The 15,463-nt window shown below is 36.4% G+C and overlaps 1 protein-coding gene across 1 annotated transcript; it reads left to right on the top strand.

Moving 5' to 3' along the window:
- The first annotated feature begins 1,753 nt into the window (after positions 1-1,753).
- LOC127261795 (uncharacterized) lies at positions 1,754-15,003 on the top strand. The gene is made up of 2 exons (XM_051290197.1): positions 1,754-2,550; positions 14,583-15,003. The coding sequence occupies exons 1-2, from the start codon at positions 1,754-1,756 to the stop codon at positions 14,839-14,841; spliced, it is 1,056 nt and encodes a 351-aa protein (XP_051146154.1). The 3' UTR covers positions 14,842-15,003.
- The last annotated feature ends 460 nt before the right edge of the window (positions 15,004-15,463 follow it).

The following is a 15,463-nucleotide window of genomic DNA, read 5'->3' as shown; positions in this document are numbered from 1 at the left end:
TATTTGATGTTATGTTTTGAATGTAAAAATAAATTTTAGTGTAATATAATAAATAAAAAATAAGTGTTTGATTTTATATTTTGAAGTAAAAAATATTGAAATAATAAAATCACGATGAAAATTACTCAAGTAAACACATATATTTTTACCAAAAAAAAAAAAAAAAACAGTAAGTTTCTAAAAAACAAGTTTGTATAGTAAAATAATAATAATATATAAAACAACATTGTAGATTGTATATGCATGATAGTACTGATAACATAGAACATAGATAATAGAATAATGTAGATATTGTAAATTTATAATTGCAGGATAATATTTATTTATATTATTTGCTATTCTTTTAGTTATTTATAGTTAAAAATTAAATAAAACTTGAAAATTATTTAGCACTGATATTTTATATGCATATAAATTTTGTATTAATACTAAAAAAAAAATTAAATACAAAAACTCAAAGATACTGAATATTCAGAAAAAAAAAAAGTATTCAATATTTTGGGTATCTAGGTCGAACTATTTAAACAAGGAATATTTGATCTGATGTCAGCCTCTAGCTATAAATACTACTTTTATTGAAATAAATTATGTTAAAGTTACTATATCAAACTGTGAAATTACTAAAAAAAAATATGTATCTTGTTTGAGAAATGTTCATGAAAGGGCAATCAGGGGTAAAGTTTCACATTGTAAATCAAATGTGACAAAAATAGACATGGTTCAAAAATTCGATCCAGGCACAAAAAACTTTGTTTGGCAATTAAAAATCAGGTCCAAAATCTTCAGTTTGTATCTGGCATGATAGGTCAATAAACCGGCCGTTATGAATTGATAAATATCTTATTTTACCCCAATTTGATTCTGGGTTCGATTCCCACTAGCACTATTGGGACGGGTTTTGCAAGCCTCAGAACCCGTCTCGTTAGAAAATATTAGGCCCCAAGACCCGTCCCGCCCCGCTTCAGCCCGCCCCAAGACCCGCCCTGTCCCAAACACTCCGGGTTCGGGGCAAACTCGTTTTGTTTTTTTTATTTAAATACTATAATATAATTCTTTTAATAATTTAATACTTAAAAAAAGTAATTGTTAAAGTTAAAAAAAATTAGTTTAAAAAATAAGAACAATCAAAAGTTGACGGTGTTCTGCAATGATGGCGGTTGACGAGCGAGACAAAATTTTAGTTCCAAAAGCAAAAAATCAAATGTTAGCGAATATCCGCAGTGATGGTGGTCGGTAGCAGGCGATGCCATGCCAGTAATATCGATTGTGAAGAGAATTGAGGATGAAACAAACATGGACACAAATTTTAAATATATATATTAATTCTAATAATTATCAAAATATTCAAGTTCGGGTCCGGAATGGGACATATTTTTAATAAAACCCATAACTCACACCGAATCCGCTCGGGTTTAAAACCTAAAATCCATAACCCGTCTCGAATCATATTTGTTAGATCCGAACCCGTCCCATTAAGAGCTGATTCAGAGCTAACCAGCCAGGTAAAAGATAAAAAATAAAAATAAAAAAAAATAAAAAAGTTAGAATTTAATTTGATGTTTTATGAGAGAAAATATATAGTAACAAAATGAATGAAAGTGTGTTATCTTACTATTTACATTGATATATTTGAAATTATTTTAATTTAATAATAAGCTGATATATTAATTCAATTTAAAGTTTATTTAAGCCAATCTAATCCAATATAACCACAATTATTTTGGATATGAATACGGTAATAACGAGTCGGGTCATGAAAGAGGATATTCAAGCGACGGGAATGGACCATGGCCATGGCCAGGTCGAACCAAATCCAACGGAAGGGAGGGAGCGGAGCTGTCCAGCAGTCAAATTATCTTGTAAGAATTTGGAATCCTTAATTCATTTCGTTCCTTCCAATCCCGATCCATCCATGGCGAGAACAATTTCCGTCTCCATTCCCCCGCACACCCACCACCACCACGGTCCCCGCCACTTGCCGCCACTCTCCGCCGTAGACCACCGCCAGTTCTTCATCAGATTCCCCAAGCGCACCCACTGCAATCACTCCGCACCCCTTTCAGCTGCTTCCCCCTCTTCCTCTTCCTCTTCATCTTCATCTTCCACGTCGCCGCCCCAAAACCAGTTTCGAACGGGACGTTTTCTGACCAACGAGGATGTAGAAAAGCTTGAATTTCTCGGGAAATTCAGCCACCATCAGGAATTGGAGTCAGGATTTCTTTGGATTCGGGTAATGAGGGAAGAGGAAATGGACTTGGCTGTGACCTTGTTGGCAGAGTCTTTTGCTGAATCGATGATGATTGCGGCGGGTTATGTAAAACTTCTGGAGTTCCTGATTAGGAATTACCTGATTGAGAGGAGGGAGAAAATGCCTCACAATGCTACACTCCTAGGGATTTATCGGGAAAATGGGGAGGAAGATTTTGAGCTGGCAGGGACTGTGGAATTGACTTTTAATCGACAGGGTGCCAACGCGAATCCTCCCACTCCCACTCCGCCTAAAAGTTCACCATACATTTGCAACATGGCTGTGACGAAGCCTCTTCGAAGGTATGCCATCTAAATTCCGTTGATTTGATGATATTCTACTTTGTATGTTCCTGCAGTTTGTTGATTGCTATAATCACTTTTACGTTATTGAATTTTTTTGCGTAGTTTTTCCCAATCTTGTGTTTTCCAGGTGTCTAATTTTTTTTTTTATAATTTGTATTATTTCTTCGACTGTTGGTTCGTTCAGAATTTCCTTAAATCTGTAAGGCTTCTACAATTAAAGATGTAGTTTACAAGTTTTGAGATAGAGAAGTTCGATGGTAGGAAATCTTTTATTACCTAGGAATTTAAATGTAGGCACTCTAGTTTATAATGGGTCTCGAAGAAGGCTTTGGAAAGGAAAAGTAGGAAACCAAATATTATGTCCGATGGAGACTAGGATGATTTTGGATGAAAAGGCATAGACAACTATTCAACTAATGTTGTCCAATGAAGTTCTGTGTGTGGTTAGAAAACATTGGCTGGATTGTGGAATAATTTGGAATCTCTATACAAGATAAAGTTACTTGCCAACAATCTTTGTATGAAGGAATGCCTCCATGCCATGCATCTGTCTGGAGGTTTCCCCATTCAATCTTATTTGAATGAGTTTAATTCGATTTTAGAGAATCTTTAGGTTAGAATTGATGATAAAGATAAAGCTGTTTGATTGTCTCATTAGTCATTGCCTCTTTTGTACAACCAGTTTAGGGAAATTATGCTTTATGGCAATTCTGATACTTTGTCTTTTGATGAGGTTAAGTCAAATATGTGTTGATCGTGATGTTTGTGTTGATGGTGAGGCAGAGGGTTAGTTGTTCTTGGAATGAATTTTCAGAGAGGTGTTGGAGATAAGAAGTCACGTTCCGACTTAGGGGAACATGAGTCGAATATAATCTGTCATTATTGTGAAAAGGCCAGACATGTGATTGTTTGATTGTTATAAGATGAAAAACAAGAAAGAAGAAAAGGGGAAAGTGTAAGAACCCAATAGAAGTAGCTGCTGTCAATTCCGATTCAAATAAGGAGCACATTTTTTCTATGACTTCCGAAGAAGGGTCAAAGAGTGAGTGGACAATGGATCTAGGCTGCACATTCCATATTTGTCCCAATCAAGATTGCTTTATATCATTGAAAGCTACCAATGATTGTTTGGTTCCAATGGAGAATGATGCTCAATGTTGCATTTATGGCATTGGTTCTGTCCAAATAAAAACTCATGATGGAATCATTTGGGTTCTAATGAATGTGAGATATGTTCCTCGTGTTAAAGAGTAATTTAACTTCTCTAGGTACTTTTGAATTTCTTGGGTATAGGTGTTCTTCCGAGGTGGTGTTTTTAAACTCTCCACAGGAGCCTGACTATTTTGGAAGCAAATCATGTAGGGAGTCCATATGTTCAACAAGGTTCCAGAATGGCAAATTCAATTACAACTATTGCATCATTATCCTTACTAAAAAAGGTTTGAAAGTAATAAGTCCTAAGGGATTTCTTGATGATCAAAGGGATAAATAAATTGTAATTGTAGGTGCATTGTATATTTGGTAAGCCAAAAAGGGTCAACTTCTCTACAACAACTAACAACACATGTGGTATCTATGATTATATACATTTGAATGCATGGGCGCCGTCTAGAATTCCATTATACTGGGAAATGATATAATGATGACACTGATTCACGACTGTTCCTTGAAGCCCAAGGTATATATTTCTTAAAGCATAAGGATGAAGCTTAGGACACTTTTAAGGAAACCACAACAGAATGATATTATAGAATGAGTTTACAAGACTATTTTGGAGAGAATTCGTTGCATGCCCTATAATGCTAGGTTATGGCATTGCTGAGTTTTAAATGTTGAAGTTGTTTCAACACTGTTATCTGGTGAATTAATCACCATGCTTGGATCTTGACTTCAAAATTTAAGTTGAAGTTTGGATAGGTTGTAGCACTCCACTCCGTTATCTCTCTTTTCAAGCCAGACATGTTGTAGGATTGTAGGATGCCCTAAAGATCGACATGACAAGTTGTAGGATCGTAGGTTGGCATTACATATCAACATAAATCCTAATAGCACGCTTAATTCACTCATGTGCACTTTGAGAAACCTCCTAAGTTGTCATCAAACAGGCTTAACTTTAGAGGTTTTTTTTTTTTTTTTTTTTTTTCTTTTTTAAGTGGACTCCCTAAAAAACTCGTTGGTAAGTCTACGATCTTACAACATGCTTGGCTTGCAAAGAGAGGGTGACAATCGACCGGGGTGTTACAAATGATATCAGAGTTGACCCGTTACAGTACCATAGTTGAGATAACTAGTCAACGGTCTAGCAGGGTATAGATTCTTAGGGGTGTAATGAGCATATTGTGTTTTTAAATGGGGGATTGAGTGGAGTTTAAGTAGATCGATTAGATTACTATTGTCAATAATATGGACATTCATTTTTTGGAGCCATTTGAAAGAACTCTTTTTTGGATATTCATTAGAATAAAAGGCTATTGTTTACGCCAACAACATTCAATTGTTAAGAAGGTTGAAGGGGATGTAACACCTCTTTAACTAATTTCATCTTTCCACTAGCCAATTGATGTTCAAATACCACTTAACAAGTTAGTCTTTCTATTGCTAGAGATCATTCAAGAAGAAACATTGAACAAATATCTAGATATTATGAATAGTTTGTGATGACATGTGCACTTTTTGTTGCACAAAAAATAGAGGAAGCTGATGAACTTGGTAGTTACTCTAATGCTATTGCTTATACTTGTTGAGATATTTTAAATATTGAGTTTTAGATTTAGTAAATTTATATCTAGATTTGATCTTATTCATAGATTAGATTATTTAGATTTGAATCTATTGAGTCTGTTTTGTATTGCCTTATATATAGACTCCTTATTTTGATGATCAATAAGACAATCTCATTATTTTTCCCTAAAATTTCTAACATGGTATTAGAGTCTATTTTTCTCATGCAGTAGATATAGCCTACCAACCCGTGTTTCTTCGGGTACATTCAACCTGAATTGTACCGGAAGGTATTGTGATTTTGAGATGGTCTTGTGACTTTGAGATGATCTTGTGATTCTGAGATCATGCCTTTGCAAGGCTGTCTTTTTGCAAATTTTTCTCGTCTGCGATCTGTCATCTGTTAGCTGCCTGTTTGTTTTTGCGTGCAATTTGAAATTTGTCTGCGATTCTGCGATCCATCTGCTTTGTTTCTCCAGAGTCATGTTTCTGATTACAATGAGAGTCCCGTTATTTCCGACCTTGTGGAGAGTACTCCCGTCGTTTTTTACTCCAGTAGAGAGTCATGTCGTTTTCGGCTCCGGTGGAGTCATCTCGTTTTCAGCTCCGGTAGAGTCATCTCGTTTTCAGCTTTGGTGGATTCATATCGCTTTTGGCACTGATGGAGAGTCATATTGTTTTCGGCTCTGGTGCATGTCGTTTTCGGCTCCGGTAGAGTCATGTCGTTTTCAGTTCCGATGGAGTCATGTCGTTTTCAGCTCCGGTGGAGTCATATCGTTTTCGGCTCCGGTGGAATCATGTCGTTTTCGGCTCCGGTGGAGAGTCATGTTGTTTTCGGCTCCGGTGGAGAGTCATGTCGTTTTCGGCTTCGGCTCCGGTGGAGTCATGTCGTTTTCGGCTCCGGTGGATAGTCATCTTGTTTTCGACTCTGGTAGGTGGAGAGTCAACTGCTAATTTTATTTATGTTTTTTTTTTTTTAGTTTGAGGGGATGTTGAGATATTTTAAATATTCAGTTTTAGATTTATATCTAGATTTGATTTTATTCATAAATTAGATTATTTAGATTTGAGTTTATCGAGTCTTGTTTTGTATTGCCTATATATAGGCTTCTTATTTTGATGATCAATAAGACAATCTCATTATTTTCCCTCAAAATTTCTAACAATGCTGATTGTCTAAGTAGATGGTGGCAATAAATGAAGTGATGATGGCTCTATAAGAATAAAACATGAGATCTTGTGACTTTCCGAGTGGCAGATGTCTATTAGGAGGTAAGTGGATCTTCAAGAAGAAGAGAGGCACTTCAAGGGTTGAAAGACCTCGATTTAAAGCGTGATTGGTTAAGGGATTTAATCAACGCGAAAGCATTGATTTCAATGAGATTTCTTGCACCAATTGTGCAACAAACATCAATGTGTCTTATTTGGTTTAGTAGCTCAATTTGATTAGATTTTGGAGCAACTCATGTTAATAGGCTTTCCATGAACTTGAAGAAATTTACATGGAGCAACTGAAAGTATTTGTTTTTGTTTGGAAAAGAGTATTTGGCTTATAAACTAGAGAAATCTCTTTATAGCTTGAAACAAACACTGAGACGTTGGTACAAAAGGTTTGACTCTTTCATGATCAAACATGGGTATTCTTGCAGTCAATATGATTGCATTTATTTTAAGAAGTTTTCAGATAATTCTTTTGTACTTACTGCATTATGTTGACGACATGTTTATTGCCTTTTACAACATGCCATTGATTCCTAAATCAAAGGCCAGTTAAGCTGTGAAATCAATATGAAGTAATTGGGTGGGGCTCAGAAGATTTTGGGATGGAAATTTGTCATACTGGAAAATTATTTTTTTCGCAAAGTTCATACATGGAAAAGGTTCTTAGTCGCTTCAACATGGATAATTGAAACCCATTGCCACTCCATTAGGTGTACATTTCAAATTATCTGGAGGTGATTGTCCAAAGTTCAAGGATGACGTAAATGTATGGCCGATGTTTTTATTTTTATTGCTAGTGGTAATTTTATGCCTACAATGGCATGCACTATTCCAATTTTGGCATATTTTGCTACTGTTGTGAGCCGTTCTATGTATAATTCGGGGATGGCTCATTGGAACATTGATAAGTGTATATTGCAATATTTGAAAGGTATGCTGCATCTTGCTTTAGTTATTTTATTGGAAGAAATCAGATTTCATTGGTATGAATTGTTTTGTTGATTCTGATTATGGTGGTAATTTGGATGGATGCTCTTTTCCTAGTTATTTGTTTACTTTATGTGGATGTGCTATTGATTGGAGTCATGGCTTAAATCAATTGCAGCTTTGTCTATGACAGAAGCTGTATATATAGCAACCACAAAAGATGTTAAAGAGGCTGTTTGGATTTGAGGTTTGGTCTCAGAGCTTGGCATTGAACATGAAGTACTTAGGGTATTTTGTGACAGCCAAAGTGATTAATTTGACTAAGAATAATTGCTATCATGGGTAGACCAAACATATTGCCATCAAACATCATTTTATTTGGGATATAGGTATAGTTGAAATTCAAGCGAGCAAAATCCACACTTCAGAGAATCCTGCGGATATGTCAACTAAACCACTATCTCATGCCAAGTTTCAACATTGACGGGATATGTTAATTTGCACAATGTTTGAGAGCATGTTGGGGCTTTAGTGATGATGAATAATTTGTTTTGGTGAACCAAATTTTGGCAAGATGGAGATTGTTGGAAAATATGCTTCAGTTTTTATATTTTCCATTGCTTGAGATATTACCGAGAGCCAAGAGCCTATTATGTGTGGTGTTGGATTTATTAAATTCATATCTATATCCATATCCATTTCTTATCCATAATCATGATTTAGTTAATTAGGATAGATTTTCTAATTTGCTATATATATATATATATGTACTCTTCCCTTTTCTTTTTTGGAATAATATAACTTTATTTTCCCTCTATTTCTCTACATGGTATCAGAGCCAACTAGGGTTTAGGTAAACTTAGGGCTTAGTTTTCCGTCACCGCCGCTACTTCCAGCAGCCACCTCCTCTTAAACCCTAAATATACCAAAACCTTAGTTTTTTCTCTTTTACTTCAATTTGAGTTATTTTTTAGACACGCGCTTCACCGGTGCGTTCCTCTCTTGAAAAACACCTCGGGTAGCATCGCCTTCCTCCGCCGTCACGCGTGAGACACACGTGCCGCCGCCGCCACGCGCCGCCGCCTGTCCACCGAATTTTTTCTCAGGGACCTTTTTTGGTGCTGTTTCTATGGCTGATTCATTTAAAATTTAAAATGTTCAACCTATTACTACCGATAAATTACGAGGTGCATCTAATTATAAGTCATGGGCCGCATCTATACGTCTTTGGTTTAAAGGACAAGGGCAATCTGACCACCTTGCAGAGAGAGAGTCATAAATTAAAGAAAACTTCGATCTGAATGGGCAAAAGTTGATGCCCAGTTATGTGCCTTACTGTGGAATTCCTTGGATCCAACTATACTTCATACGTATCAGTCATTTGAGACATGCTATGAAATTTGGAATAAAGCTGCTTCCATTTACAACAATGATATTCAACGCTACTATGATGTTGTCTCCAGTCTTGTTTTACTTAAACATCACATGCTTGATCTTTCCACTTATGTGAGTAAACTGAAAGCTATTCGACAAGAGTTTCGTTCTCTAATTTCTACCGGTTCTGCAAATCCTGAGGCTGCTTGGGACAAATTCTTTGCCGTATTAGCGCTTGTTCACCTTAAGCCTAAAATTGATCATGTTCGAGACCAGATATTAAGAGGTGCCACTATAACCACGCCGGATGTTCTTGTTTCGACTAGTACGACTCTCCACTAGCAACAACACCCTTGTGGCTACCCCATCTACTAACACTCCTGATAGTTCAGCCTTGGTGTCTCAAAATCCTAGCTCCGGTAATCGTGATAAAAATCGTGGTGGGTGAGGAAGTCAAGATCGTAGTGGACGTCGTCCACAATGTAGTTATTGTCACAAGATGGGCCATACACGAGAACGTTGCTTCAAATTGCATGGACAACCCCCTCGTTCGACAAATGTTGTTGCTACTGATTCGCCTGAAAATTCATCTGACAGTATTACCTTACGTAGAGCAGATTATGCTGCATTTCCATCTCAGCAATCATCTTCCATCAGTACTGCCGACTCACTTGATACCCATACTCCTGTCATTGGCGTCTCTCAGACTTCTCTTGGTCCATGGGTTCTAGATTCAAGTGCAATTGATCAAGTGCAATTGGTACCGGACGTGAGTCTCATGGGCTATATTACCTAAACGAGTCACCTCGCAATACTTCTACCATTTTTATATCAACTATTAAGTCTCACGAATTGTTCCACCAACGATTAGGTCATCCCAATTTGTCTAAGTTAAAGCGTCATTTTTCTAATTTTTCGTCATTATGTTCGTTACCATATGAGTCATGTGCGCTTGGGAAGCAATCTCGTACTTCATTTCCCAAGTGCGTCGATAGTCGAGCATCTGAGCCCTTTGCACTAGTTCACTATGATATTTGGGGGCCTTGTCGTACTACTTCAACCATGGTTGTCATGGCGCCCTTTTGCGGCGCGGCGCTAGGGGACCGCCATACCGCTATGGCGACAAAATGGCGAACGCGGCGTACTATGTATAAAATTAAATAGATATATATAATTGTAAATATCATAAATCCGTAAAAATAATACATTATCAACTTCCTATTAATCTTCAAAACTTTGTGTGCCTTAAATCATAAAAAGAAATATAATACCATAAAAAATATAATTTCAATCATCAAATAAAACAAAATACTATCCATGAATTTCTAAACCACCAATTTTATCATCTCAAATTTCAACAATCAAAGAGCTCAAGTTCACCACTACCACTAGAAATATCTTCCAAATCATCATCATCAATGTCATCATCTAATGATACATCTTCATCGTCTAATTCTTGCTCCATCAATGCCGAAGTTGACACTTTCTTAGGACGTCTATAGTATAATTGTATTGATGAACCCGATGTATCTCCGATATTTCCCCTTATAGGAATATTGCGGCGTTCAAGATTGGCCGATGCACCCATAGCTTCATCAACATGACTCCATGTAAGATCCTCTCCCGAATGAACTATATCATTGGTGTCGAGAACCCACTCATTATCCTATTCAAATTCCTTCAACACCAAAAGATTGAAGTTCTTTCCTTCCTCACGCCTCTTTTGAAATCTATTCGCAATTTTTCGATTGTATTGAACGAAAACTAAATCGTTCAATCTCTTATGCTCCAATCTATTTCGTTTTTTTGTGTGAATCTAAAAAAAATAAATTATAATATATTAGTATATGACTTCAATAGCAATAATGCTTAATATATTATTTATATAAGTAATTAAATACTTACAAATTCAAATGAGCTTCAATTGCGTTCACACCCGGAGGACGGACAACAAAGACTAATTATATGAAAGGCAAGTGATTAAAGCTCGAAATGAAGGCCTCCAAATTATACCACCCTTGGTTTTCAATATTTTGTAACGTTTATTGATGATTTTTCTTAATGTACTTAGGTTTATTTAATGAAAAATCGATCTGAATTACTCTCCATATTTAAAAAGTTTTGTGCTGAAATTTCGTACGCAATTTCATACATCTATCAAGGTTTTAAGAAGTGATAATGGTAGAGAGTATTTTTCTCACTCATTCAGTGATTTTGGCTCATCTGAGGGAATTATTCATCAGTTATCGTGTCCTTCCACTCCCCAACAAAATGGAGTGGCTGAGCTAAAAAACTGTCATATGGTAGAAACAGCTCGCACTCTCCTCATACATTATAATGTCCCATCTCATTTTTGGGCTGATTCTATTCTTACATGTTTCCTCATCAATCGTCTTCCATCTGTCATCTTAGGACATAAGATTCCCATAACATGTCTTCAGCCTAATAATGTGTCCTTGTACCCTTTACCTCTCCGTGTATTTGGATGTACGTGCTTTGTTCATGACCATTCTTCTGGATTGGACAAATTACGTCCTCGATCCATCAAATGTTTTTTCCTTGGGTACTCTTGAGTTTAAAAAGGATATAGATGTTATTCTCCTCTCACTCGTCGATATTACCTTAGTGCAAATGTCACGTTCTTTGAGTCATCACCATACTTTACAGTGTCATCATCTTCATCCTCAATACCTATGACTCCTATTCCAGTTGTTCCAATTCATAAGCCTCCACTTTAAGTCTATAGTCGCCATACATGGCAGCGTCATAATATACTACTCCACCATCACCTACGCCTATTGATGACTCATCTCCGGTTCCATCGCCTTCCCCGGTTGCGACTCCTAAGTCACCTGTCGTCCCACGTCGAGGTACACGGTCCACTCGTAATCCGAATCCTATTTATAATTTTCTTAGTGATAACCGTTTATCTCCTTCAATGTGCAGTGTTGTGATTGCTTTAGACTCTATCACTGTTCCTCGTTCTTGGGGTGAGGCTTTGGGTCATTCAGGGTAGTGTCAGGCTATGATGAAGAAAATGTCTGTTTTGCATGCTAACAATACTTGGGAGTTGGTTTCGTTACCGCTAGGAAAGACACCCGTAGCTTTCCGATGGGTTTATGCAGTCAAAGTTGGATTTGATGGTCGCATTGATCGACTTAAAGCTCGACTTGTTGTAAAAGGCTTTACTCAAGTGTACGGAGAGGATTATACATAAACTTTCTCTCTTGTTGCCAAAATGTCTTATGTTCGCCTTTTTCTTTCAATGGCAGCAATGTGTGGTTGGCTCCTTCATCAGTTTGACATTGAAAATGCCTTTTTGCATAGTGAGCTTAAAGAAGAAGTATATATGGAGCAACCTCTTGGTTTTGTTGCTCAGGGGGAGTCTGGTCTTGTATTTCGCTTTGGTCGTTCACTCTATGGCTTAAAACAGTTCCCACAGGCGTGGTTTATGACTCAATGTTCGTCTGATCATACCTTATTCTTCAAGCATAATTTAGAAGGGCGATGCGTTTACTTAATTGTTTATGTTGATGATATTGTCATCACTGGAGATGATATGGATGGTATTACAAAGTTAAAGGAGCATTTACACAATCATTTCCAAACTAAAGACTTGGGACCACTACGGTACTTCTCAGGAATTGAGGTTGTCCAATCAAAGAATGGTGTTATCGTATCTCAGAGAAAGTATGTTCTTGATATGTTAGAAGAAACTGGTATGAATGAATGTAAGGTTGTGGATTCCTCTATGGATCCAAATACAAAATTGCTTCCAGGACAGGGGATCCATTGACTGATATTGATGCTAGACGATATAAAAGGCTGGTTGGAAAACTTAATTATCTCACTATCACCTGACCATATATATCATTTGCAGTAAGTGTAGTGAGTCAGTTCATGTAGTCTCCATGTGACTCTCATTGGAAGACACTTATGTGTATTTTGTGGTATATTAGAGGGTCTCCCGGAAAAGGATTACTTTATACAAATCATGGTCATTCTGAAATCGTTGGATATTCAGATGCTGATTGGGCGGGGTCTCCAATCGATAGGCGTTCTACCTCGGGTTAGTGCGTGTTTATTGGAGGCAATTTGATATCTTGGAAAAGTAAGAAACAAGATGTGGTTGCGCGCTCTACTGCTGAGGCTGAATATCGTGCTATGGCTTTAGCTACATGTGAGCTTCTCTGGATTAAAAAATTACTTTGTGAACTCAAGTTCTGTGATTTGACGAAGATGAAGTTATGGTGTGATAACCAAGCGGCACTACACATTGCATCAAATTCAATATTTCATAAACGAACGAAACATATCGAAATAAATTGTCATTTCATCCGAGAGAAAGTATTATCCGGATATATGGATACTAAATATATGCCTTCAGATGATCAACTTGCAAACATATTTATGAAAACTCTGAGAGGTCCTAGATCCCAATCTATCTGCAACAAGCTTGGATCGTATGATTTGTATGCTCCAGCTTGAGGGGGAGTGTTGGATTTATTAAATTCATATCCATATCCATATCTTATCCATAACCATGATTTAGTTAGTTATGATAGATTTTCTAATTTGCTATATATATTTACTCTTCCCTTTTCTTTTTTGGAATAATATAACTTTATTTTTCCTCTATTTCTCTACATGTGGCACACCTAGAAGTTTTAGAGAAACATAGTCTCCTTAGGTGTGGCTACAAATGAAGTCAAAGTTGGTCAAAACTGCTGTTTAAATGGACAAACTTTTCAATTGATGGGAAGAAGTTTTTCTTCTACATGATGTTTATTTTCTCTTTAGAATTTGTTCTTCTTTGATGTATATTTCTTTTGCAGAGAATTCCTCATCTCTTCTATAAATGAGAAGTGAGATTGTAATATCGTACTTTTTGATTTATTTTAGTGAATTTCTTCGTCATCCCATGGTTTTTTCCAGTCTTGTGTTTTCTATAATGTCCAATTCTATTTTTGCAATCTGTGTTATTTCTTCAAGTGTTCCTTAAAATGATCCTTTACTCTGTAGCAGTTCAACTTTCAAGGGTGGAGATAATTTGTGATCTTTTGGCGCCCTTCCACTATAAAAGCTGAATTCATCTCTGTGATAGATTATTTGGTGTATTATGAATCTTATGTGGTGCGGATGAGGTAAAGCTTGCTGGAATGCAGACATAATAGCAATTTAACAATACCAGAACTTTTGAACCCAGTTAGGTACTCTGGACTGCATCTGGAGAGATGCTGTGAGTTGTGACCTATTACATGAAGTCCTCGCTAATTATTTGACTACTACAAACTACTGATGCAATCGTACCCAAAGGACTTGGATAATTCAAAGGATGCATATCTCCCGACTTAAAAAATCAATGGGTAAATTCCCAATTTAAAAATTCTTCAATTCATTCAAAGGAAGATGAGCTTCTATACATTTGTTTTAGAGGAAAACATGATTCTTGGTTCCAAATGTTCTGCCCAAATCCACCTGACTCCCTCAATTCATTTACATTGATTGAAGTCTTTATCTAAATACTATGAATGATAATAACTTCTTTCTTAAGTAAATAAAGTTTCAGATAATTTGTAACAGAGTATGTTCCATTCTAAATTAACAACCAATGTAAACTTCCTAGTTGGTATTGTGGGTATACACTTGACAGTGCAGTTATGTTTTTTCTTGATACAAAGTAGCTCTCAGAGGGTGACTATGTTGATTGAAAACCAGACATTTTGGATATATAAATGCTATCAATCCTTAATTCTATCTTAGTTTTTTATAAAATTGTTTTCTAGGAGAGGCATTGGTTGGCATCTACTGAGAGCAGGTGAGGAACTTATTTCACAAATGAGTTCGTGTAGAGATGTCCATCTGCATTGCAGAATGATCGATGAAGGTCCATTGAATCTGTACATGAAAGCAGGCTATAGAATTGTTCAGACGGACAGCATCTTAACCTTGTTAACATTACAGAGGCGTAGGCATTTGATGTGCAAAGAACTCCCTGTCTCTAATGATACTTCTGCACCAGGTATTGAGGAGGAGATTTCTTGATTGATCAGCAGCTAGTCACTGAGTTTTGAGGTAAAGAAGCATGGAATTATGTTTAAATGCTCCTATACACAGCTTGTTATATATTGCAATCTTCTATACTCCAACTGTGAACTGTTGTTGTACACTATACTAAATTAGTAAGCAAAACATCCCTTTGGTTAAGTTTTACCTTACAGATTTGTCACAGGAGAAAATGGAAGATTGCTTATCTGAAATCAAATGCACTTATTTCCCCACATTTTGCATAAATTTATCATTTTTGTTCGCCTGATATAATTTGTGAAAACTTGTGCAGCTAAATGTAGTTTGAAGGTCAGCCTCAAGCTGATTTATACAAATTCTGTCATTTGTATGTCCTGATTGTTATTGTTTTAATGATACTTAGTGTTCCTATCTCATCCATACAGATGTTCCTTTTTATCAGCTGTTATAATTGTTTATCTTTTCCCTAACATACCTAATCAACTGGTACATCATTCTGTTGCTGGCACTTGCATAATGGGGGACAATACTAAAAACTTTCTTGAAAGATGAAAAAATCCTATTGAGGGAGGTAAATTACAGTATCTAAAATAATATGAGGGGTTTTTATGGGTTTTTAGTTTCTTGATTGAATATTTCT

Source organism: Andrographis paniculata, unplaced genomic scaffold (assembly GCF_009805555.1).
Source record: "Andrographis paniculata isolate CXL003 unplaced genomic scaffold, ASM980555v1 Contig64END, whole genome shotgun sequence".
NCBI classification, from domain to species: Eukaryota; Viridiplantae; Streptophyta; class Magnoliopsida; order Lamiales; family Acanthaceae; genus Andrographis; species Andrographis paniculata.
This window is presented reverse-complemented; position numbering and strand designations above follow the sequence as displayed.